Source organism: Lampetra planeri, chromosome 32, assembly GCF_965212315.1.
Source record: "Lampetra planeri chromosome 32, kcLamPlan1.2.h2, whole genome shotgun sequence".
In the NCBI taxonomy this organism is placed as follows: domain Eukaryota; kingdom Metazoa; phylum Chordata; class Hyperoartia; order Petromyzontiformes; family Petromyzontidae; genus Lampetra; species Lampetra planeri.
The window spans coordinates 6,792,977-6,818,438 of NC_136138.1; the positions used below are offsets into that span (position 1 = coordinate 6,792,977).

Here is a 25,462-nt window from a genome sequence, read left to right on the forward strand (position 1 = left end):
GATGCACGACGGACCACGGTGCATAACAGTTGCTATAGGCTACGCGAGGGTTACGCGGTAGGCAGCACATTGAGGTGTAGCAAAATAATATAATAGATATAATAATGTACACCTCTAAAGCGTATTTCGGCCGGAGATCACAAGGCGCTCTATAAACAAAGACAAAGATCCCCCGTATAGCCTGGACAGGCCGTTGGGGCAAGTGCTGTTAGCGAGCAACTGTGAAAGCCGGCACGGCACACGAAGGGGTGGGTGACCAGCACCACGCCCGGCCGCCTTTGTCTCCCTAGTGGTGATGTTTACACACCGCACCAGGTACTCATTTGAACTCGGGTCGCCGGGTCCATAGCGCAGCGCGCTAAACGCTCCAATGCCGCTGTATAACACACACACACAGCACACGTGTGCAGGCTGATTCTTGTACCGTACTAACTTATAAACGGCTCTCCTACTTCACCAACACCCGCGTGGTGAAGATTGGTCAAACAATGCAAACGCCGAGCGGGAACGTGGGAATTCAGCCCCTCGTCCAACAGTTGATAGGTCATGGCTGTATTGATGATGATGATTTGCACTTCAATGCCCCATTAAACAGAGTACCATTGAATGGCAATTGCATCTTGCGCATCACAGCTCTGCACTTATAGACGCATTACAGATTGTGCAGTTGCAATTATTCGATAAATACTGAATAAATAAGAAATGTTAAGTCGAGTGAAGTGCAGTTTAATCGCGACTGTGGGGGCAATATTTACGTCTTTGTACATCGAATTTGAACGTTCACGTGTGAACGTGCACACAACTCTACTGTCACCGATGTTGGTGGCCGGGGACACGTCCGTAGCGCTAACCACTGCGCCACCGCTTCCCATTCACTCACTCACAAAGACGGAGATTCTCCGCGTAGCCTCAATAGGCTGTTGGGGCAAGCGATGCTAGCGTGAGGCACCGATGAAGGTCAGTACGGCACACGAGGTGGGCAGGTGGCCAGCACCACGCCCGGTCACCTTTGTCTCCCGAGAAAGCAATGGTTGTGTACACACTGCACGAGCTACTCATTTGAGGCCGAGTCGACCTCGGGGAGTCCCAGGACCGGCCAGTTCAGATAATCGTCACTCCGGGGTCGCCGGGTTCGTGGGCAGAACGCGCTAACCACTGCGCCACCACTCCCTACACACACACACACGCGTACGCACGCGCGCACACATGACAACACGCGGCACCTGCTGGAACCGTGTCGTCATTGACCACGTAGGAGAGAGAGATAATCTGCTTCCTCCACTTCCGACTCGAGCGAACCGAGCACACCTGGGGCAGGCAGAGGAGGCAGGTTCGTGGTGCGCACGCGACCAGGTGTGAGTGAGCCCCCCCCCGCCCCCCTCGCCCCCCTCGCCCCCCTCGCCAAGGTGTATTCAAAATCCGTTCCCACAGGTGAGGCGACAGTTGCGAGTTACCGAAACTGCACCGAACCGTACGTACGTTAACATCCGCAGTGAAGTCGAGCAGCCTATAACGTGATCGCATCGCTTGCCCTCTTGCTTGCCATCGGAGGCCGCAGCGCCGTCTCTCGTTATCAGCCCGCCATAAGCCGGCGGGTGGAAATTCCACGTTCCTATGACGGGTACGTTGCGCGTCGAGTTCCTCCATCGAGACGACAACTTGTTGACTTCCCCAAACTTATCGGGGGTGCGGGGTCGGTGGGGGAGGGGGGGTTGCTGCCATCATCCAGCAGTGGATTTGACCTTCGGCTGGTGGTGGTGGTGATAACGATGGTGATGATGAGTTACCAAAACATATATACACGAACGAGCGGTGCGATGGAAGTTTATGACGTCCATAATACTGTGGTGGTTGGTGGTCTAGAGCGTCACAGCCTCTGTACGTACGTGGTAGTTTGGTGACTGTGCCCTCATCCTCACCTTACTGGGGTAGAGCCCTCGCCGCCCCCTACAATCCCCCCCCCGCGCGATCCGTAAATCCATTCAGCACACCCGCAAAACACACCCCATTAATTTGGCACAATTATACGACCCGTGTCACAGGTCAGCTGGCCACTGATGAATCTGTCGTCTCAATGATATTGTTTTTGTATGGACAGTGTACGTTGAAGTAGACATAATCGACCGGGAATGTTTTGCGTTCCTGCAAACGGAGAAATAGAGGCACAACTACATGGACGAACCTCCCTGCTGGAGCCTTCTCCGTCGTGGCCTTTAGCGGACGTCGACGTTGGCATCGAGCACAATATCGCTGCCATCGTAGCAAGACTGGTATAGCATGCGTACAGGCATGAATAACGCGATGTCAAATGAAACTTATTATTCTTACAGTATTGTCGCCTGGTTCAACGAGAGTTCAAATGTGTATCGAGGTGAAGGGTGCAGCCCTGCAATTCCCTGCTCATCCCACTGCTGGCGGAAGGGCCTCCGCTCTCGAGAGAATCTCTCTTAGAGGGAGCCCCCCCCCTCCCCCGCCTCTCTATCTGGTACTTTGGCCTACTCTTCCACGCTGACCAGACGTCTCGCAAGGAAAGAGGTGTGACGCCCCACACGTTACCCAGCCACACGCGGGCACGAGCAGCCGATCAACATTTTCGACCGCTGGGCGGACAGAGGTGGGGGTTGCCACGGTGGCGAAATGTTGACTATCTCGCCTGCTATACAAGAGGCCGTGGGTTTGATCCTGACGCTTACCCCTTGATGTATATTTGGAGTTTTTGCATGTCTGTCTCCCCGTGGTCGCGTGGATTTTTCTCTTCCGGGGCCTCCGTTTGTTCCCTCCACATTTCGAGTATTTGTCCGCTGTAAATGACCTACTTGATAAGCCACTTCGTTGACCTGTCATTATTTATGGCCCATGCCCCTTCTGAAAAAGAGCTATATATACACACACAGGGTGCTTCAAAACAATGTTGACACTTACATGGAACTATCGTTTTAAATGGAAAAAGAGCGGATAATGCACTGTAACATGATAACGATTGTAATGTTAATAGCTTCAAAAAATCCCAAGAGTCTCCACTTGTTCGCCATCGTTGTCAACACGTGCCTAGAATCTTCTCCAGGTGGTATCTCCAGAGCCCGAAGGCACATTGCTTGTGGTTATTGTTACAAATTATCAGAAGTGTTAAAAAAAATGTTAAGCACCCTGTGTGTTTCTATATATAGCTCAGTTGGCCTGACCTGGTGAAATACAAACATGTAATTAATAGTTTTTTCTTATTGAGACCACGTGTTCAAAGACGTTGTTCATCCTTTCCCTACTGCCACGTCGGCCGCCTCTGGCAATGTGACATGTACCAGCGTGCTCGCCAATGTCACCCCTGGGGCAGCGTCCTTCGTCTCGTGCAGTGCGCACAGCAACCCGACAGAGTCAGAGGTGGAAGCAATGATATAACAGAGGGTTACGTTCCTGACCAAGGGTCCGATATGCAACTTTGTATAAGTATGAATACAAATAAAATATCGATTAGAAGCTTTCGTGACTGTAGGGATTCAACTTCTTGATTCTTTCGGTAATGTCACGTAGAGGGGAAATAATAAAATAATAAAAAATAAAACATAATAAAATACAATTGAATTGAACCAAGAAGACAAATAAAATATTTAATCAAGGCCCAATCATACAGTACAAACAATAGCCTTTAGAAAGTCCTTAACTTGATTCTTCGTAATTCCTGACTTATTTGGACTGAATATTTTGCAATTAAAGAGGTGGGGGGGGGGGGGCGGGGAATTACAGGGACCAGGCACCTGAGTTGGCATCGTGTTGTAAGTGCGGACCCTATCCTGGGAAACCCGGGACAGGTGGCAACTCCAGCCCCTTACCCCCATTTCCGTCGGATCCACACGGCGAGCGATTAAAAAGGGGACGTATGACGACCAATCAGTCAAGCGACAAATGTTGCGGAACGTGATGATGACACAACGCCGCCACGCAAAAAAATGTTGTCGAGCAGATCGCTGCTTGAGATTTCAATTTTTGTCTCGACCGTGAGCAGCAATCGGTTGCGCAACTGCTCCCTGCAACCGGTTGCAGAGACTTTCAACCGTGTTGCGCAACTGATGGCTCGGGTTTATGCACCAATGCAGTCCAATGCTTGTGGTGATCTGGATCATTATTTTTGTTCAGCAAAGGCCTCACACGGTGCAATATTTTATGGAGAGAGTAATTATAGTAGAACCTTGGATTGCGAGCATAATTCGTTCCGGAAATGTGTTTGTAATCCAAAGCACTCGTATATCAAAGCACTCGCATATCAGTTGTGATCACGTGACGCTCGGCAGACAAAGCGTACACACGTACTACTCGTATTGCAAGACCTCGCTCGTTTATCAAATTAATATTTATTTTAAAAAATTGCTCGTCTTGCAAAACACTCGCAGACCAAGTTACTCGCAATCCAAGGTTTTACTGTATTTCCTCGTCTGGCCCCTCCACCTCTTCCCGTCCCTCCCCTACCCTTTCCGTGACCCCTAAGTACCCTCTATCGCTGTCACTCATTCTTGAACCCTTGCACGCCCCGACCATCTGAATCATTATATTGTGTTTCTGTGATTTAAACTATGTCAAGCGCCTTAAGTGAAGGCACTCGGGCTCCATGAAGCCGCGAAACGTTGCGCTCGAAGGCCAGTCCAGTAATTATGTCGTTCAACCACACGCTTTTTTGCACATTGCCTACGGTGAGGCGTGATAAACAAAAGTGGGAATTAACGTGTTCACGAGGCGAGCACATTAACCACATTGCAAGCACTGCACTGCTGCTGCTGCAGGCTTCACCCCTTTAAAGGATGAATGAGCGGGAGATCCACGCTGCTTCTGAGCAAACAGTTGAGTGCATAGCGAATCGAACATTGTATCTTTAATCTGCTGTTATTAAAGCAATACAAAAAAAAGACCGTCTCTTTTGCAAGGGTCAAGGGTTCATCGTTTATTCGCAATGCAGCTGTAGTCTCTGAGTTTGTTTTGCACACTTGGTCAAGGAAGCCATTCCGGCCCTGCAAAAGCGGAATTTGGGTTAGCGTGATGAACAGGTTTGTTTTATTCTACAAGAAGAGCAGTGGGTTGACGAAACATCTCAAGATCAAATCTGCATATGTTCCAAACCCTGCTCCCTCCCCCCCCATCATGACGGTATATTAGTCCTCTGCCAAAGCCGAATGAAGGAATTATTTCACCGGAAGCATCGGACGACATTGGCGCATTGAGCCCTGGTCCACGCAGTGCAGCTGATTTCACGTTCACTATGAGACCTCCTTTACCAGCAGCAAAATATAGTAATAGGTTTTACCCTTTCAACTGGTACAAAAACTGACACCTTTATAGTGCGCTGTCTTTGAGTTGTACGCCTTTTGGCGTCATCTGGTCCAACACCAATGGAGACTAGGCTCTAAGAAAAGCTGTCTCGGGTGTGGACCAATTAACTTCAAGGACAGTGCATATCATTATCATCATCAGAGTTGTTTCTTTTTGTTTGCATTTTGACTCCTTGTGTTGTGGTTATTGCAAACATGATGCCTTGTATAAAGGTGTCAGTTTTTGTACCAGTTGAAAGGGTAAAAACCTATTACTATGATTTCACGTTGTTTAACCAGGTGGGAACTCAAGAGGCCTGGACGAACCACATCTGAAAGAGTCACTCGGGGTCATTTAGTCTGCCAGTCGGGGGGGGGGGGTCTGATTTGCGCTGTGTGTGATCCCAAATGAGTTGGGTGCGGGAGTGTAGCGGTTAGCCGCTACGCTGCACGACGAATCCGCCGAGCCCGAGTTGACTCGGCCTCAAATGAGCATGTACTGCATTGTGTAAACATCGCCACCGGGGAGACAAAGGCGGCCGGGCGTGGTGCTGACCACCCACCCCTTCATGTGCCGTGCCAGCTTTCACAGGTGCTCGCTAACAGCACTTGCCCCAACAGTCTGCTTTGATTCCGAATGAATAATTTGTCGCGAAAAATATTTCGACGTTGGCACGTGCGGGCCTCGGCGCCGGGCGGCACACACGGGGGTCTTCCACGTCCGCCGCGAAGCAGACGGGGCCGAGCGCTATTGTGACGGCCGGCGCACGCAACAACGCGGCGTTGACTAGGGCGGCCGCGGGATCCGAAGCTTCGAACCTCTGCGACAACGACAACAACGAGCGGCTTGCGCCAACTCGCGCGTGCGCAAGCGGTCGGTTTGCGCGACGGGCTGGCCACGGTTGCCCGGCGGAGCCGTTAGCAAGGGACAGCGATTAGCGACGTGTGTTGACAAGAGATGGAAGATGAGCAACGTGAGGCAGACAAGAGATGTGAAAGCTGTGGAAGGCGAGAGGTGCAGGTGGTTCGTGAATTGGGAGATGGAAGCAAGCCAGTACTATAGACTTAGAGACCTAATGAGACAACAACACTCAACACAACCCTCAATGACACCGTCTTAAATATGTATATAATAGGCGACGTTTTGGGTAATGGCGCATTAATTATTTATCTGCTATGGAGAAGGCCCATTGCCCGAAACGTCGCCGTTCATGATCCCACTTAAGGCCACACACACACACGCAGGGTTATGTCCGAATGTCTTTGAGGTGGCGGGCTTTGGTTGTTGTTCAGTGGAGCTCGTGCACCACTGACAACGCAGCAGCATCGCTAATTATAGAAACACAGAGACGTGGTGGAGCGACGACTGGCTAAAGGTTTGTCTACGTTACCGCGTGTGGTTCAATGTGATGTTTGTGATACTAAAAGAGGGGAGGGAGGCATTACCGGATTATCCGAGTAGCAAAAGTAGCTACAAATGCTATGGACCCGCACTTTCAAGGGCCCTGCGATAAATGCTTTTAAGCTATCAATTCCGGTTCAGTGATTTTGCACTTGCTCTATTACTATAGTACTATACTGCCTTCAACTTTTATGAACGATTGGGTGTTTAAGGTTAGCGATATTATCTGGCTGTATAGCAAATGAAAAAATACAATTACTTTACTGTGCAAGTTTATAATTAGTGTTGTAATATTGATGTTTTTTTTTTAGCATATGCTACAGGCCCTGCGCTTAATCCGGCACTGGGGGGGGGGGGGGTCTTGTACAGACGTTTGTCAGCCCACGGGGGGCGGGGGGGGGCGGAGGGAGAGGCCTTCACCCTGCAGTGAATTGACAAAGGGCTGTAAACGAAACTCATTCATTGGCCAGCCCGTCGCGCAGACATAGTCTATCCTGTGCCGGATGAAGGCCTCCCCAAAGCGTCGCCATCGCACGGTAATTAAACCAAAACTATCCTCATTTCTTTATCGATACAGAGGTGAGTACACAGCTTATGTGCTTCGTGTACAGGCTTGCCCAAAGGACAGGATAAGTGCGGTTGTTCTATATATTTAACACATCGGGGTTATTCCCATTTATTTCACGAACGTTCAAACGGACTTCACAATGACGCACGCGTGAATTCTCTTTAGAGCTGAATTTAGGGCTTTATTGTGACATTTCTGCCGGTGTCATCTTTGAACGTTCGCCAATGATGTTTTGTCGTCTCAATCCACTCGGGGGTTCTTCTTGGCCCAGTTTTAAAAACGGTGGATTTGTTGGTGACCTCTACAGGAAGAAGAAGAAGAAGACGAAAAAGAATGAAAAGGGAATAAAATGTTAACTTGGAGAATTAACAATAAAAATGTTTTCATGCCAGTGTTGAAATAATTTCAGTAACTCGATGTGTCCTGACTTTTGGGCCACCGTGTGTATTGCAGCTGACCCTGTGGTGACGTCCAGCAAGATCTTTGCATTGTGAGGCTCACTATTCTCAAGTGACAAGGACAACATCGCAGACAATGAGGATTCCAGGTGAGACCATTTGACACTGAGCACTCGGCATACGTGTGATATCACAATCACTCAATAAATACAATTGGGAAGTCAAATATTGGAGGTAAATTCAAGTAAGCAACGACAATAACGATATTGACCGAAACGACATCGGCTCGTACGGTACATCGTGAAAGCGGCCATATACTTTAAACGCGTGATGTCTATTCGTAAAAACCAGAGGACCCGGAGATACATCCATGCGACCACGGGGAGAGAGAGAACACGCATACTCCAAATGTAGAGCAGGCGTCAGGGTTGAGATCAAACCCACGACCTCCTGCATACCAGGCGAGGGAATTAACATCTCCAAGTCACCGCAGCGCCTCTGCGGTGGGGAAAAGAGGAGGCCGTCGGTCACGTTACAAAATTGGCAAATTTGAAACTTTACCTGAAATTTACTCAATTGGGTTGTGTAAACATCGCCGCTGCGGGAGATTAAGGCAGCTGCTGAGGTGCTGGCCACCCCACCCCCTCGTGTGCCGTGCCGGCCTTCCGAGGTGATCGCCAAGAGCCCTTGCCCCAACAGTCCGTTAAAGGCTATACAGGGGGGCGACACCTTTGTCTTTGTGCGATGCCTTGATCCGCGCGCGCAGCGTTCGTGCAGATCGTGGGGGTCGCCCTCTTTCTCATCGTGGTGCTGTACGTGGGAAACCGCACGCTGGAGCTCAACCTGGAGAAGAAGATTAAGGACATGTTGCCAGCCGGTGAGAGTTTAAGCCACAGGATAACTGGAATTCACACACACGCCCACACGGCAACGCCGCAGGTGCCTTGTTATTAAGAATAAAAGTCTTTTTGCTCTACTGAAGGTAATCTGATTAATTTTTGGGTCGGGTGGTGTATATTCGTCCGTTAACCTCAGCGGGTTGAATTCCTGCCCACGGTTCACATCAGTGGCGAGCGATATTCCGAAGTAATCCTGGGGCTCCCTGTTTACCAGTCGGCACTGACCAGCGTGGCGAAGTATGGTCAAACAAACTCTACGAATGACACTGCACAGACAGGTCGTCATCCAACCGTGGGTTGATAATAGCTGCAAATTATCACCTAATTTTGAATGAATTATTTCATTTATATTTAAACCTGGTGAGCCTCTTACCAATCGCCGTCTCTCGCCACACTGCAGGTCACCTCACTTCTGTTTCTGCTCCTTTTACCACGCTGCTCCACTCTGGAGTTCTCTCCCATAGTCTATTTAGCCAAATTCTTAACACAATAAAAAAAACTTGCTCAACTCAAGAATTGTATAACCATTGGAAGCTCATTTGCCAGTAAAAAATATGATAATTGTTTTTTTACCCTTCTATCTGGCAACAAAACTGAAAAAAAGAGGTGTCAGTGTTGTTGCCAGATAGAAGGGTAAAAAAACAATTATCACAATTGTATAACCGTCTATTTAGTGATACTGCTGCTGCGTTGATGGTGGTGTACAAGCACGAAATAACGACGACAACAAAAATGTCCAACGCGTTTGACGTTTCGGGCAATGGCCCTTTCATCGCGTGCGCCTCCTGCCATGTAATTTTCCTCCTGAGGTGGTGTTATTGACAGACGTGTTGGGTTTCTTTTTTTATCACGGTAACTTTGCTCAATTCAAGAAATGTGTTCCAAAAAAAAAAGTCAAAAGTCACTTTATTGTCAAGTGTGTTACATGCATGACATACAACACAGATGAAATTACAGTCCTCTCTCTTGGTCCCACGGTGCAACCAAGCAATTAAAAAATGAATCACAATTAACAGACGTAAATAAACAATAAACAATCGGCGATCAACACAAGATAAATAATCAAAAATGTAATAGACTTAAAATAAACAACAGTCAAGAATTATAAAATGTAAAATATTATTTAAATAAAATATTTAAATAAATAAGATATTCAAACCGGTGTGGTAGTGCGATGTGGTGCAATGTGCAGTCCAGAGATCAGGAAGTACGAGTGAATGTGTGTGTGGGGGTTGGGGTCAGGGGGCAAAGGGGGGAGGGTGGGCAGAGGGGGGGAGCGATGGTAGAGCAGGGAGGGAGTTGAGCCTCCTGACAGCCTGGTGAGAGAAACTGTCTTTGTTCACACTTCTGCTGGTACAACTACAAGTGGTGCTGTTTGTTGCTGCGCCCTTGGCGTTTTGGGCCGTTCGGCCTGTGCTCAGCAACCGTGGTTTTACAAAAAAAATATACAGTGCCAAAGGTACCTTTCTTTTGCCAGTATCAAAATATAAATATAACAATAGGTTATGTTTGCATGTTTACCACAAGTAGGCGTGGCGAATGCAGACAGGATGCCTTGCAAAAGGTTTTTGTTTGGTATTTTAACATCTTAACACCTGTTTTATTGCCAGAAAGGGTAAAACCTATTTTATGGTGCCAAAGGTATTAGTTTCCTCTTTTTTTGCATTTTGTCTGCTTGGTAAAGGAACAAGGTGAATTTTGGTTGTGTGGAAACAGGTTTCTTTTCAGTAAAAATAGGCAGGCATAACCGGACATTTAGTTTCCTTGGCAACCGTAATGGTTGACTTCAGGTTGAACGTTTGTTTGCACAGCCAGGTTGTGAAACGAGGCCCTAAGATTAGGCTTTACCTGGTTAAAACAGGAATGTGTCTGTTCTACATAAATTTCGCCTCATTTGCGTTGACAAAAGTACGCATGTCTAATAAATACGGAGCACACAAATGCCGTGGAAGACCATGTGACACCGAGTTTGATTTCCAGCCAGGGCCAACGTCAGTGGCGAGTGTTGTCTGAACCAGCCCTGTGTTGTGGCCACGCCTTCACCAATCCGCGCTGAACAGCGTGGTAAAGTTTGGTCAAAGAAACCCTTGAAAGCCACGTGGCAAAAGGAGGCCCTCGTCAGTAGAATATCCTCGTGTACAATGGGGCTTCTCTGGGCACGCCCTGGCACATGAGGCCAAACGCCCATTCACGGAATTGGCCAAACATCCCCAATGCGGGTTTTCTCCGGAAAAAAGACTCTGTGAGGCCTTCCTGGTTAACGACGTGATTGTCAACGGCATCATCATCATTTGGCTTTGTCTATCCACTGCTGGACACGTAGGCTTTTCGCGACAAATATTATTCATGATAAAGTTTTTTGTTGGGTTAGATGGCGTAAATATAAACGTGTTGTTAACCCACAGCACCCGGCACAGCCAATTAATAAGGTTTGTCACGGATACAAAACCTGCCAGTTAGTTACTGCCATTTGGTCGTGAAAGATGATGTAAAAATGTACTTTTATGAATTGTGAATGTAGGTAATGGTTAGTAATTGTTATTGTTAGTATGCACTAACGGACGTTTCATTTTGTTGTTGTTGTTTTTCATGTCACGTGATGAGTGCAGAAATTAAAATCGTGGCTGTCCAGAGAAAAGGTAATTGCACTCAGCGCAAGGCAATTACCCGTTTATACTTTTCAATTACAGTAATTTGAATCCTTCATCATTGTCATCAGACATAATCAGTCCACTGCTGGATGAAGCCCTCCCCAAGGGCCTTCGCCATTTGAGGGCAACCATGGTGGCGATATGTTAACTACCTCGCCTGGTATACAGGAGGTCGTGGGTACGATCCCGATGCTGATGCCTGCATATTAGGAGTTTGCATGCTCTCATGGTCACGGGGTATTTTCTTTGGCTCCGCTAGTTTATCCCTCCACATTTAGAATCGACATGCGTTTAGGGTTTTTGGCTGATGTAAATTCCCACATGTAAAAGCCACTTAATTGGGCTATCATTTGTGGCCACGTCGCTTCTGATTAAAGAGCTGTATAGCCCAGTGGACCTTAAAATAGTTGAGTTTCGTTGACATTTAGTCTTTGAATAATAAAAGCATCTCCAGTGTCTGTGCATCGCAACCCGCATAGTATAGACAAAGACAGCACAGGCAGAGATGGTGAACCACAGTGTAGTCGAAACTCTCATAGTAACTGGCTGCTGCAAATACATTGCTCTGGTGCAGAAGGGTGCATAGGCTGACGGACCAAAACGTTTTTAGTCAATACCATTTATTTTTCCGCCCATGCAAAATATTTGTTGTAAAAAAAAAATCACAGTCGCTAAGAGCAAGTCCTAAAAAGGCCCACAACGCCAAGCGGCCAGCGACAAACAGCAATCGTTAAATGGTTGACTGGAACACCAAGACGTTCTTGGTGTGTGTCTCTCTCTGCGTGTGTGTCTGCCTATGTTGTTGCCGTGTCTGTGTTTTATCTTTGTGTGTGTCTCTCTCCGCATGTTGTCTGCCTATGTTGTTTCCGTGTCTGTGTCTCCTTGGTGTGTGTCACGCTCGGTGTGTCTTTGTGTGTGTCTTTCTCTGCCTGTGTTGTTTCCGTATCTGTATTTTATCATTCATTCTTACCTGATGATGGTTGCTTGTGTTGCAACCGAAACGTCATATTCTATTATTTGATTTGATTTTCTACGAGACTTTACCCAAAAAACCAAAGAGTAATTCCTGCAGTCACGAAAGCTCCCAACCCTGTTGTCGTTGTTGTCGCATTGCTTTGTTCGTGTTTTATTTTTGCTGGAGTAGTAACCAGGTTGCTATGGTGTCACCAGGTCCCCGTTAAAATGTATCACTTATTGCCCAGTGGGTTTTACCTGCGCCACGAAAATGTAACCTCACAACCTATTCTTAGCCGTGACCGGGTATTGAACTCAGGACTCAGCGTTACTGGCCCATTAACCAGGTGCTCGTCAACTAAGGTGGTAAGTGGAGGCTATACAGCGGGTATCATATATTAACACATTCCTGCGGAGGGAGCTGGTAGTAACGTTGGGTTGCTCAGTCAATGGCCAGGGTCAATGGCGGCGTGGTGTATTCCGCAAATATGCCCGACTGTGAGGACGGGCACAAGCCGGCGTGAGTAGGTTAAACGTTGAGTTTTATAAGGGCACCACGGGGTGACCAGCCCCTCCCCTGCTCACCCAGCCCCTATCCCTCCTAACGACAGCTTGAGAGGTGTTTAACTTGATTGGAAGCTTTCGTGACTGCAGGAATCCATACTCGTTGGGTCTTTCGGTAAAGTCACGTAGGTAGAAATAAAATAATAGATCACGACGTGTCGGACGGACGCTTGTGTTGCGTCCGAAACGTCTTGATCTATTATTTTTCTACAGACGTGACTTTACCGAAAGACCCAGAGAGTATGTGTTTAACTCTGTGTGTGTGTGTGTGCTGGGTCTCGTAACTGTATAGCTGAGGAGGGGGGGGGGGGGTTATCTCTCTGTGTGCATGTGCCGGTTCTCATGGCAGAAGTCGAGAATAACTCTCCGGAGGAAAAGAAGCCGTATTTCAAGTGCGGCCTCCCAGAACCGTGCCCCGACAAGCACCTGCCCTTCCGAGTGCTCACGGGCGCGGCCAACATCGTCGGACCAAAGATCTGCCTGGACGATCAAATGTGAGGGGGTTGGCCGCGTGGCTCGGAGGGCCCCTCGTACCATGTCAGAGAGCGCGCACGTGTCACTCGTCACGTGTCACTCGTCATATGTCACGTGTCACTCGTCACATGTCACGTGTCACTCGTCACATGTCACGTGTCACTCGTCACATGTCACTCGTCACATGTCACATGTCACGTGTCACTCGTCACGTGTCACGTGTCACGCGCTGCACCACCCACACAACCCTCCTCCTCCCCTTCCTCCTGTCCAGTCTGCAGACCTCACCGCACCAGAAGCCACCACTGGCACGCTTCAGTTACCGTATTGTGCTGAAGCACTTTGGGACCTGCTTGAGTGTCCGAAGATTCACTCCTGCGCTGATTTTTTAAATGTTATTGTTTGGGGTGAAGTTCTCGCCAAGCCATCGCCATCTCTCTCAGTCTCACGATGCAACAATCCATCAATGCATGGACGTATGTTGAACTTCTTTCGCACCGCACATAGCCCACCGTGCTAATCAGAGGTGTGGGGGAACAACAACAAACTAAACACGAAAATAAATTCTAAAGAAATTATTTTTCAATCTCGATTTAAAAGTGCATAGCTCGAGCGTTCCAGACGGCCGCAGAAATGCACGAGCAAATCTCATGGCTCCACCATCGCTCCACCATTTCCACTGAGGTTGTCCTCTCACGGCTGTGTTCTTCCCTTTCCGTGTCTGATGTTCAACTTCCGCTTTCAATTTGTTCAATTGACGGCCTCCCCAAACTGTTGCCATTTGCCCCGGCATTGCGTTTAGCTGCCGTGCACGAGCTGATTTCATCTCTCTGTCTCCGTGGTGGATATCATTTTGGGCGCCATGGTGGCAAGATGTTAACTACCTCGCCTGGTATACAGGAGGTCGTAGGTTCGATCCGGACCCTGAGACTTGTATATTTGGAGTGTGCATGTTCTCCCCGTGGTCACGTGGACTTTTCTCCAGGTCCCCCGGATTTTCCCTCCACGTTTAGAAACATGCGTTTGTGAAAAAGAGCTAAATCGCTGAGTGGGCCTTATCGGCAACCTGCAACTCATTGGTGGTGCTGAAGCGGTAATAACTTGCCATTTTTGTTCACCCGTGTCGGGTAGAGGGAGGGTGTACGACACAAAATATTATAAGAAATCACTTATCAATCATGATATTGGTCGCGAAAGCCCACGTGTTGAATTTGTTTTAGATTTACATGGGAAGCAGAGTACCCGGACGAAAGCCGTACATACGAGGGGGATGACACGGGCGGTGAGGGGTGGGGGTGTAACGCTCAAAGGTTTGCAAAGACTGCCTCACGGATCCACTTGCTGTACTGCCCTCTGCCGGCCAACTTACTTCCCAGCGGGTGTGCTTCACAAATCTGTGCATGATCCACCAACCTTGCCTGCATATCCACCGCACCAGGCTAACTAAATCAACGTGCAAATGAAAAATGGGCAAAGAAGCGTGGGGAGATAGGAATGCACATGCTCATAATGAACGATGAGCAACTGAAAACGAGGGAACAAACGCAGGTGAAAGAGGAGACATCATTCTGACTTTTAAGAAAAGCTCGCTCGGGGCAGGTCACGTTGCGAGAAGGGATGCTGACCGATGGTCAAGGACAACGACGGTGTCGTAGACGCCGAGGAATGGAACGCGCCCGAGAGCACCGCCATGCCGGAGATGGAGCGATGAAATCAGCTCCTGTACGTGTACTAGATCAGGGGGTCGGCAGACGCGCGGCTCTATGAAGGAACTGCTTCGTGCATTGCTACGTGCATTGGGGCTCTTAAAATATCGAGTTTATTACGGAACTCGAAAAAAAATGTCTCTTTGTGTTATTTTGGTTGCCCCAGCCCTGCACTAGATGGATTGTTGTTGCATCGTGGAGGGATCTTGAATGATGGGGGACAGTGCCGGATTATCCTTGTAGCAAAAGTAACATATGTTACGGGCCCCGCACTTTCAAGGGCCCCGCGTTAAATTATTTCAAGCAATCAATTCTGGTTCAGTGATTCTGCACTTGCTCTATTACTATAGTACTATACTGCCTTACACTTTTACAAACGACTGGGTGTTTAAGGTTAGCGATTTGTCGTATTATCTGGCTGTATAGCAAATGAAAGAATACAATTACTTTACTGTGCAAGTTAAAAATGTATTTTTTCATATTAATGTTTGTTTTATTTAGGGCCCCTTTATAACAAATACTACAGGCCCCGCACTAGCTTAATCCGGCTCTAGGGACAGATTAGGGAGGCCTTCGTCCATTCGTGGATTGATCATGGCTGATGAGTAATAGTCGAAGGGACTGGCCGGTTACTGCAATAAATAGTTGCTCTACTGCTGCTGCTGATTGCTGTTTGCTACTGAATGCCGTCGCAGAATAATGAGCAGCGCCAGGAACAACGTGGGACGGGGATTCAACATCGTCAGTGTGGACGGTGAGTTTACTTCCATGTTGTCGTCTGTCTTGGTATATCAATGTGCGAACCGGTCCCGGGCCTCCCCGAGGTCGACTCGGCCTCAAACGAGTGCCCGGTGCGGTGTGTAAACATCGCCACCAAGGGAGATAGAGGCGGCCGGGCGTGGTGCTGGCCAGCCACCCCCTCGTGCGCCGTGCTGGCCTTCGTAGGTGCTTGCTAACAGCACTTGCCCCAACAGTCTGTTAAGTCTTTGTATTTGGGTGGAACGTTCCTAGCGGTTAGCACACGCAGTTCTTGGCAACCACGATGGTAGCAGCTGGGAGAAGCTCCACGTGAACTCTCATGGACATTTTGAGAATTATTTTCAGAATAAAAAAAATGTGGTTTTGCCTTTTAATAATTTGTACACGAGTGGGTTTAAGGAACTAAGGTAGCAGATTCTCAGCTTAAATTGATCACAGATCAGTCCATTAAGTCAGTCGGTCGACTAAAACTACTTTGTTGTCGCCGATTAATCGCGGCTTCCGTTAAAAACAGTGGCAGTCGACGCATCCTGCCTTCCGAAGGCCGGAAACCCCCCTACAAGCCACGCCCCACAGTGACGCGGAAAATTAGTATACCGATGACATCACCGAAAGCCCCCCCCTCTCTCATCCACAGGTGATGGGCAGGGTGAAACTTTTTTTAATCTTTTCCGCAACCACGTTTGTTACTTGATGAGCTGAGCAATTGAAGCGATAATCGGAAAGAGTTATCGGTTACTTGTGTAATTGACGAGCCCGGGTCTTGCTGTGTGTGTGTGCATTCTCCTCCGATTCGTGTTGATTCTCAGGAGCAAAGGGAAATGTTTTGGAAGTTCACACATCGGATGTGTACAATGGAGGTAAGAGAGTTCCCTTGGATGTCTCCTCTTCTTTACTCCTCTGCCCAACTCAAACTCCAACGCGAGCACTGTGTAGGTTTTCACGGTTGTGCCCGACAGTCCTCGTGAGGAGTGGTGGTGCAGCGGTTAGCGCGCTGCGCCACGAACCCAGCGACTCGGGTTCGATTTCCCGCTCACGGCCAACACCGGTGACTGATTGTCTGAACCGGTCCTGGGCCTCCCCTAGCTCGACTCAGCCTCAAATCAGTACCTGGTGCGATGTGTAAACATCGTCACTGGGGAGACAAAGGCGGCCGGGCGTGGTGGTGACCACTGTGCGCTGTGCAAGCCTTCATAGATGCTACTCGCTAACAGCACTTGCCCCAACAGTCTGTTACAGGCTATATGGGAGGTCTTTGTTTGTGGTACGGCCCTCCATTGCGTTTGTCTCGTCACCGCGTGCTGTGTGGCGCGATGACCGATGTTTCCCTCCACGTGCTGGGAGCTTCTTCAGGAGCAATTAGATCACGACGTTTTGCTCGAGACTACATCGAGCATCGTCAGGGCAAGATCCAGGACGTCACATTTAACAGATCCAGGACGCTGAGACTGTTGGGCAGATCATAAGGTGGCCCATCCCATGCAATGCTTTATTCCTTATACAAATGGATGTGTTTGTTTATTCCTAGAAATCGATAAACTCATCGCGTTCCTGAAGACCATAAAGGACGGCTCGATCGTAATCATCGCCTCGTTCGACGACGCGTCCACGAAGTGAGTCTCGCTGCGTTTCATCTCAACAGCAGCAGCAGCAGAAGCGCTAAACTGCTTCACGTCACTGCGCCTCTTTTTCATCGGATGCAGATGTTTTTCCGTTCGTTCCTCATCGCGTGCGCCGCACGCAGTCAGTCCTCGTTGAACGCGGTAGATGCCTTCCTGGAAAAATGCCGCGTTAAGTGAAAACACGCGTTAAGGCGAAAAAAACTTCACCATAAGCAATGTAATGATAAAGTGTTTGGTGCGATACGGTGTACGCGCACACACAGTGAGATGGCGGGACAAGTAACTTGGGGTAAGCCGCCACGTTGCCGTATCATTCTGCGTACCGTGTCGCACCGCTCAGCCGCTGCAGCTCAAGAGAGTAGTTGGCGTCATGCGCAATGTGTTCCCTCCTCGTGTAAGAACCGTGTGGATAGCAAAAACGCGTTAACGGTGGACTTGCCGCACACGGATACGCTTGTATGGGAGTGTATGTTGCGTTACATTGTCGGCAGAAGGCAGTGCGGACAACGATCCATTGTTGGACCCCCCCCCACCCCAACGACTTTGCTTGCACATTTAAAATGTTGCCACCTGTGACCCGCAACGGCGTGGGCAGGCCTCGTGGTAGAAGTATGTAACCCACCGTTCGTAACCGCAGCGCGACGTCCGCTGCCTCCGTCGGAAACGCCGTGGCACAGGGACAGGAACATGTGTGGGGTTCTGAGCAGTGGCGGGTACGGTGTGGTATTGGGTTATGGTGGGTACTGGTTACAATGGTATCGGTATGATGGTGCCGGGTATGGTGGCACTGGGTATGGTGCTATTGGGTATGGTGGTACCTGGTATTGTGGTACCAGTATGGTGGTTCCCTTCACATGGCAGCACGCCTCGATCACCGTGTGCATCTACGAAGACGGCGTCGTGTGCTCGCGACATCGGGCGGTGACGGGCACGACCATTGCCCGGCTCGCTGTGCCGCCGCGTAACCGACTTCGGCACAAAACATCCCAACGCTGGAAATAACCTGCAAAGAAATCGCTCGATTGAGATCGCACGTGGCTGGCAACAAACAACATCCGTCGCCCTCGACCGCAAAAAGATGACACACGACCTTGCTGAAAAGGAGTCTCGCGAATCCGTGATGCTTTCCTGGGAAGCACGCTTAATCACCTCTTTGTTTTACTTGTCCGCTCTGCAGCTTGAACGACGAGGCCCGGGGTCTGCTCGCGGACCTCGGAAGCAAGTTCATCAAGGACCTGGGCATGCGCGACAACTGGGTGTTTATTGGAGGCAAGGGGCTGAACCTCAAAACGTCCTACGAACGGGTAAGGGTTGACCCCTGTCGAAGCGCACTTACCGGTGAAACGCCGCACGACTCGCATTGTAAATGTTGTGGATTTACTCTCGAACACACAACCGGTGTGCTGAACTAGTAACGAATTGGAATGTTTTGTTTATGTGAATAAACCTTACTAATTGGCTGTGTCCGGTGGTGGCGGGTTTATCGACACATTTATATCATGGGACCTCTTTTGCCGGTATTAAAGTATGAAACATAAGAATAGGCAAAACAACAGGAGGTGTTAAGATGTTCAAACACCAAATAGAAACTTTTGCAAGGCAACAAGTCTGCATTAACCACATGTCCTTGTGGTGAACATGCAAACAAACATGCTCTGATAATTTCTGCATTTTCTTTGAAACTCATTGGCCAACACCAGACACTATTGATGTACTCTGGTCCTGACACTGGTGAGACCAGGACACATTTATATTCACGCGATCGAACTAAAAAAACCTCCATTATGGATAATATTTGTCGCGAAAGCCCACTACGTGTTTATCTGCACACGCTCTCCCAAGCCGATGGTCGTTCGTGGCTCCAGATTGAGTGGGCAACCGTGCAGGTGAATTATTGAGAAATTTGAACGCACTGGCAGTGGCTTTTCTTGCTTAGACCTACAGTGATATGTGAAGCGTCACTTGTCGACGAACAGAGGCCCGCTCACAACTCACTCATGGCTCTGCAAACTGTTCATCTGCAAAGATAAAAATGATGAAGCACAAAAAATATGTTCATATGAAGGGGGCGTTTAGTTCAGTCATTGGTATGGCTTCCAAATGTTTGCACGGCTCAACCAGGACACATTGGGAGCTGCAGCCCCCCTCCCTCTGTTAGCCCTGCCCACTTTCACACAGCCACTCCCACTCAACCACTATCCCCGCCCACTACTCAGATAATCCCCCCCACTACTCAGAATGCCCCGCCCACTACTCTACTGGACATCTGCGACTACCGAAAATGAGCTTCGTAGCTCATCAGATTCCCCCAGTCTAAATAAAGACTCGGATTGTGATTCCACTCAGGCGGGCCTGGCCTTTGCTCGCATCACGAGTCGAGCGCGAGGCCACAACATCTAAAACCAGCGACAAAATCCCACATTTCACAACGTCTCCATGGCAGACACAGTGACAGCCTTTCTGAAACTACCTGGACTATCCCAGCCAAACCGGAGTGTTTGGGTTGTTGGTTCATTAGTGACCTGGCTGAGACCATTGGTATTTTTGCACACAGCGTTGGTGTACAGTGCATTTTCTGCAATATTTTTCCTGTCTTTTCTTGGAATTTATGTTTGCACATAGTCACATTAAGATGTTTTCTGGTTCATGTTTTTGTTTTTTGTTTGTTGCGGTTGCACCCGATTCAAGAGCCGAATGGCTCACAGGGCCATACCTAATAATTGGCTCTTGCTCACGACTCTTGATGGCCGTCAGGACGTGTCGGGCGGACTGGCGACCTCTATATTGCAAGACGTTGCTGTGACATCATAGGGAATGACATCACTTATAATTTCGGTTCGATATGAAACACATTTTTGGATCCTCTGTTGGTTCGTATCTAGGTCCAATTTTCGGTCTATTCTGATTAAATCTGAAAATTGTGAACAGATCCCCTCCACGTGCTGGGGGAGGAGGCTGTCACGTGGCTCTGTGGCTACGTGGGCTGACGTCCACTCGCACGTACATGACATTGACAAACGTATTTTTGTTCTCGCATATCTGGCGCTCTGAACGATGTGGCAGTCACGTGCAAAAGCATTCGCGAAAGAAAGCAACCTCTGGACGTCAAGGAGAAGGGCGATGACCGTTAGCGACCGAGAGAGGGCGACATTGGCTTGAGCGAGTGCTTTTGTGTGGATTGCAAACGAAGCCACGCAAACAAATTCACCGCCCCAACATTCGATAAATTCTCTCTCACTATTCGAGGTCGCGATTCGGTGCAATAATATATATTTTTTCCCCCACCCTCGTTTTGACTCTCTCGTTTGTATTGGCTATCATTTGCGTGGTTTTGGTTTCCACCATGAGCCTTAATGCAACATGAGCTTACCGTTTGGATTTAATATGAATACATCGTAAATGTGCATCCATAAGCTCACGATTTGATGTCACAGCAATAAGGATACATTTTTTAAAATCTACGAATCGACGCGTCACCATGCCTATTAGGGCAGTGTCTCTGCTATGAAGTAGGGCCATTACCTGAAACGTCGCCTATATATTTTTGTTCTCTTTAGGACAGTGTTGTTGATGCATGTTTAGTTGTGGGTCACTACCTGTGCAGTATAAACAAAGTTTATTGTAGTTCGTGAGATCGGTACAGGGACTCCTCTCCTTACGAACGAGTTAGGTTCCAGAGGTCTGTTCGTAAGTCGATTTATTCGCAAGTCCAAATTTACTCCTGTCGATTGCAAACATGTTGTGCGGCATGTACACGAAACACGGGGAATGGCTTTAAAAGATGTAGACGCCACTGCTTCTTCACGTTCTACTGATGTAGATGCCACCACCGGCATCGATTGCGCCGCGGTTTAACTTGCGACTCTCGGTCCAAACAGGCAACTGGACATACGGGCAGGTTTGTTCGTAGCTCTGAAAGTTCGTAAGTCGAATGTTCGTAAGTAGAGAGGAGTCCCTGTATGCATGTGGCCACAATTTCCATGTAATATCCCACTGTAGTTGAAATTTCGATCATCAGGCGGTGCTCAGAGTAAGAGTGACAGAACAAAGGTACGGCCCCGAAATGTCTTTCTCGAGCCACTGCTGGCAGAAGTGCCTCCACTCGAGGGAGCTCTCGAGGGCGATGGGAGTACCCACACTTCATCCCACTGCACACATCCTTCTGATGGCCATCCCACTGTGGTGTAACACGGCTTATACCACTCGGTTGACAGATGCAGCCGGGGATATTATTATTTTTACTTGCACATTGCTTCAACTGCCGCACCGGGAGATGGAATCGAACTGGCGACCTCTGCATTGCAAGGCGTTGCCGTGACATCATGGAAGTGACGTCCCTTCCTGCGATGTAAAAATTTCGGGGTCGATCTTGAAACAATGTTATTGGATCTTTTGCGAGGTCGTATCTCCAGGGCCAATGTTCGGTCTTTTCTGAATAACCAGATGAGTCTGTTCACCGTTGTTGTTGTTGTCTTGTCACCCTGGCAGCACATCAAGAGCAACAAGGATACAAACAAGTACGAGGGCTGGCCTGAGCTTCTGGAACTTGAAGGCTGCATCCCTCTGAAGTTGGATTAAGGCTCGGCCACGTGTCTGTGTGGGAATCGACGGCAAATGTTGGGAAAGCACATCCGTATTTTCAAACTCATCTGAAACATGTATACGCAGAATTCGAAAATGTATTGCTTCAATATTGTTGTATTCTAAAAATGACTTGATGAAACCCAGATTACCCATTCAAATAAAGGCAATGCATCATGTTTCTCAACGGCCCTTTATTTCGTTTCCTAGTTAAAGAGTACAACTACATATATGTAAGTACAACTTTTTATTTATTAGGCCATTGGCCTCTATTGGCTTTCCAGGCCAACAGCGTTTGCTAGTAAACTCTGAAATGGTTTCGACCTTCTGGCCATCATCAGTAGGGCCGGGCCTATTTAAAACTAAATTTACAGCGTTGCTTTTGCATGCTGTCCACTTTTGGAGCTTCGGGTTGTGTGAATTTTCGTTGATGGATTTCCCAATGAACCGCGTTATATGCTTGGCATGGCAATTCCCCCCCATTATTCAGCAATAATGCTTGTTAAATAAATGCTGCAGAGTTGGAAGATTCCACAGGGAAGAGGCCCGGTTCAATATTAAACGCAATGTTGTATACAAAGTTGATTGAAGTTTTGCTTCAGAATAAAAACTTGAAAAAAATTATTTACCAGGTAAGGCCCCCACTGAGCTATTTAGCTCTTTTCAGAAGCGACTTGTCCACAAATGATAGCTCAACGAAGTGTTTTATCGTGTGGAAATGTCTATCAGCCAAATACTCTCAAACGTATGTTTCTGATTGTGGAGGGAAAAACCTGAGGACCCCAAGAGAAATGTACGCGACCACAGGGAGAACATGAAAACTCCAAATATACAGGCGGTCAGGGTCGGAATCAAACCACCCATCCCCTCCTGCATGCCAGGCGAGGTAGTTAACATCTCGTCACAATGGCGCCCCCATATGCTTTAACATATGCTTTTACCCATAATGTTTCACAAGGCATGCGTTTGTATATAAAACATGTGCACTCCAAATAAGACGTTTTAAGTGAGAAAAATAAGCGTGGGTTTTTTTTCATTTCAAAGTTAGGTAAATTATTCCACTTAGAAAAATAAATGATTATCCTTTTCCATTTTTTCTTTAAATAATATTGTAAATACGTGTGATGGTGTTCAATGGGATGTAATGCTTTTTAAGGAATATATTTTTAATCCATATGATTACATTTTCGCACACCTTTAAAAAATAAATCAAATGAAATAGTGCTTATCTTAAAGAAACCTGTTAATTCGAATACCAGTGGAGCATATTCATCCTCTCAGTACAGTATGGAATACTGTTCCAGGAATTGTGTTAGCACTCCATCTCACCTTATTTTATCCTCAGAGAGTACCGTAATATATAATAATATATTTCTTATGGGTAGGCATACCCTTGTATTCTAGTGGTAGTGCCTTACACCTGCTCCAAATCCAGCCCTAGCAGTGTTCCGTAAATTATCGAGCAATAAATTAAGCCCTGTTCACACTCTTGCTACTGCTGGCAAAGTATTTTAGATCAATACATACAGTACTTTTTGTCGGGGTGGGTTTGTATGTTTACATTAGAATTTGACCCTTCTGAAATGTTACACGATTGCGTTTATGAACGGAAAGTGTAAAAGTAAGATTAACAAAAATTGTCCCAAACACAACTCTGTTCCGTATATCTTGTTGGTTTACAAAGTTAAGAAAAGTCCGGCCGCAAAAGTCAGATTTGTTGTGTCCCGAAGATATTAAGGGTTGTAAACTCGTATGGTTTCTAAAGACGATTTATGGTGACAGGTGAAGGTATATGTATGTCTATTGAATAAGTGTCTTAATATTAAACATTTCTGTTCAGGACATGTGAATTTGAGCGTTGATTTTTAGACTGTCGAAATCATGGGTCATAATAATGATTTAGCACATCTGTTATTCGAGACAATCTTAAAAGCACAAGGATATCACTCGGGCTCTGTGTTTTTCAGACAATTATCGTCTCCCAGTAGTGAACGATGTTAATATTAGATTCTACCCAATTAAGCAATTTGCGAGCAATTTTTCAAATATGCAATTATTTCAATTGCGACGCTGGGATGTTGAACCTCTTTCGCACCTCACGACATGACATTGTCAACGTCCACTTTGAATCGGGTGGCATATAATTACGGATAATTATCCACAGCATTAACCAGGACGACCGTGCGTTTCCGAACCACGAACCTTTGCAACAAGCCGCGAATGCGCGTCCGGGTGACCGTGTCGTAGATAATAATCACCTATCGATGATACACGATCTAAAACGCATCGCATAGGCAATTATCCCTCATTGCTGCCAATGGAGGCGTAGGCTCACTTTCGCCGAAAACCAAATTCAAAGGAACTTTGTCTGAGAACCAGTAGTTCAAAGCGAACATTCATAACCACAGGAACTCCAGGCGGAGGGGGCGTCAAGATGATAAACACAGAGGGGTTGGTGGCAGCTCTCTCGCAAAAACACTGTCACGTGTACACGTACACGCACGCTCATCTCAATACGCGTTCCCCCTTGTGTCCCCCTCGTGTATCCCCTAGTGTGCCCCCCCACCCCCTCGTGTTCCCCATGAAGGGCACGTGGGAGGGGGTAGAGAGCCTGTTCCCCCACATTCCCTTTGCTTTCATCACGAGTCGTGTTCAACCACGACGGCTGAACTCCAAATGTGTCGCACGCACACTGAAGGGAGTGGTCACAAGAGCCCCCGGGGTCCGTGAGTTGGCGTCTCCTTTGAAACGAAACGTACTGAAAGTTGTGAGCATTTTTTAGAAAGATTTTTCTCGCTTTCTCTCTCTCGATAAACATTCCCGAGTTGTATGTGAGCAAGCGTTTGTACGTTCGTTTCAGAGGAGCATTGCATCAATTCTAGATTTGAAGCTTTCGTGACTGCAAGGAATCATATTCTAAGGTTTTTTCGGTAGTCACGTAGGTAAAACCGTAATGCTGTCCTTCATATGTCCCCGATAAATTACGGTTAAAGATTGCACAATAGCATAGTATTCGTGAATTTGCCTTGAAGATACGATGGGAGAAACATTTTGACTTACGTAATGTAGGGTCAAAATTGGAGGGCGAATGATTTAAAGGCCCAAAGCCTTACCCAGATTGCTGCGTATACCAACAAATCTCTGTGTGTGTGTTAATTGTGTTGCATGCCTCCGACTTAATCCTCTCCCCATCGCACCAAAGCCATTTTTAACAACAAAAGCGTAATGGTGCAGCTCTAAAATTGCTTACTCACTCAGGCCACTGCTGCTGGAACGGCCTCCACTGATAGTTGTAGAAATCGCCTCTGGGAGGGTACTTTTGAGCAGACGTCTTGGAAGAGGTGGGAGTAAACCCACACTTTCATAGGAGCCGTCCATAAATGACGTCACGCAATTTTGGACGATTTATGAGCGCCCCCCCCCCCTTCGTCACACGGCGTGTGTCAGACCCCCCCCCTCAAATATGACATCACAAAGCTCTGTCCCCCCAAAAAAAAACATGCTTCAAATCGCTTTAAACTATTGTCATTGTCGTGCGTATTTAATGTGGCGCTTCACTCTGATGTTGTAGGAGAAAACATTTATTAAAA

The 25,462-nt window shown here is 47.7% G+C and overlaps 1 protein-coding gene across 6 annotated transcripts; it reads left to right on the forward strand.

Annotated features, from left to right (window-relative positions):
- Nucleotides 1-1,198: 1,198 nt before the first annotated feature.
- Nucleotides 1,199-22,059, forward strand: LOC144729381 (protein FAM3C-like). 6 transcript variants are annotated; one of them, XM_078609614.1, is made up of 10 exons: nucleotides 1,199-1,330; nucleotides 7,718-7,811; nucleotides 8,429-8,539; nucleotides 11,171-11,200; nucleotides 13,080-13,224; nucleotides 15,606-15,664; nucleotides 16,479-16,529; nucleotides 17,198-17,282; nucleotides 18,469-18,595; nucleotides 21,780-22,059. In XM_078609614.1, the coding sequence occupies exons 2-10, from the start codon at nucleotides 7,799-7,801 to the stop codon at nucleotides 21,867-21,869; spliced, it is 711 nt and encodes a 236-aa protein (XP_078465740.1). In that variant the 5' UTR covers nucleotides 1,199-1,330; nucleotides 7,718-7,798; the 3' UTR covers nucleotides 21,870-22,059. The 6 variants fall into 6 exon arrangements, with proteins under 6 accessions (XP_078465740.1, XP_078465746.1, XP_078465741.1 ...); XM_078609620.1 differs by having other exon boundaries at nucleotides 1,270-1,326; XM_078609615.1 differs by having other exon boundaries at nucleotides 1,281-1,355.
- Nucleotides 22,060-25,462: the final 3,403 nt, after the last annotated feature.

What these genes read in the sequence shown, in the direction of transcription:
- LOC144729381 (XM_078609614.1), top strand. An exon ending in ATCGGATGTGTACAATGGAG is followed by an intron (nt 16,530 to 17,197) that starts GTAAGAGAGTTC and finishes GTTTATTCCTAG; the next exon opens with AAATCGATAAACTCATCGCG. An exon ending in TCAAAACGTCCTACGAACGG is followed by an intron (nt 18,596 to 21,779) that starts GTAAGGGTTGAC and finishes TCACCCTGGCAG; the next exon opens with CACATCAAGAGCAACAAGGA.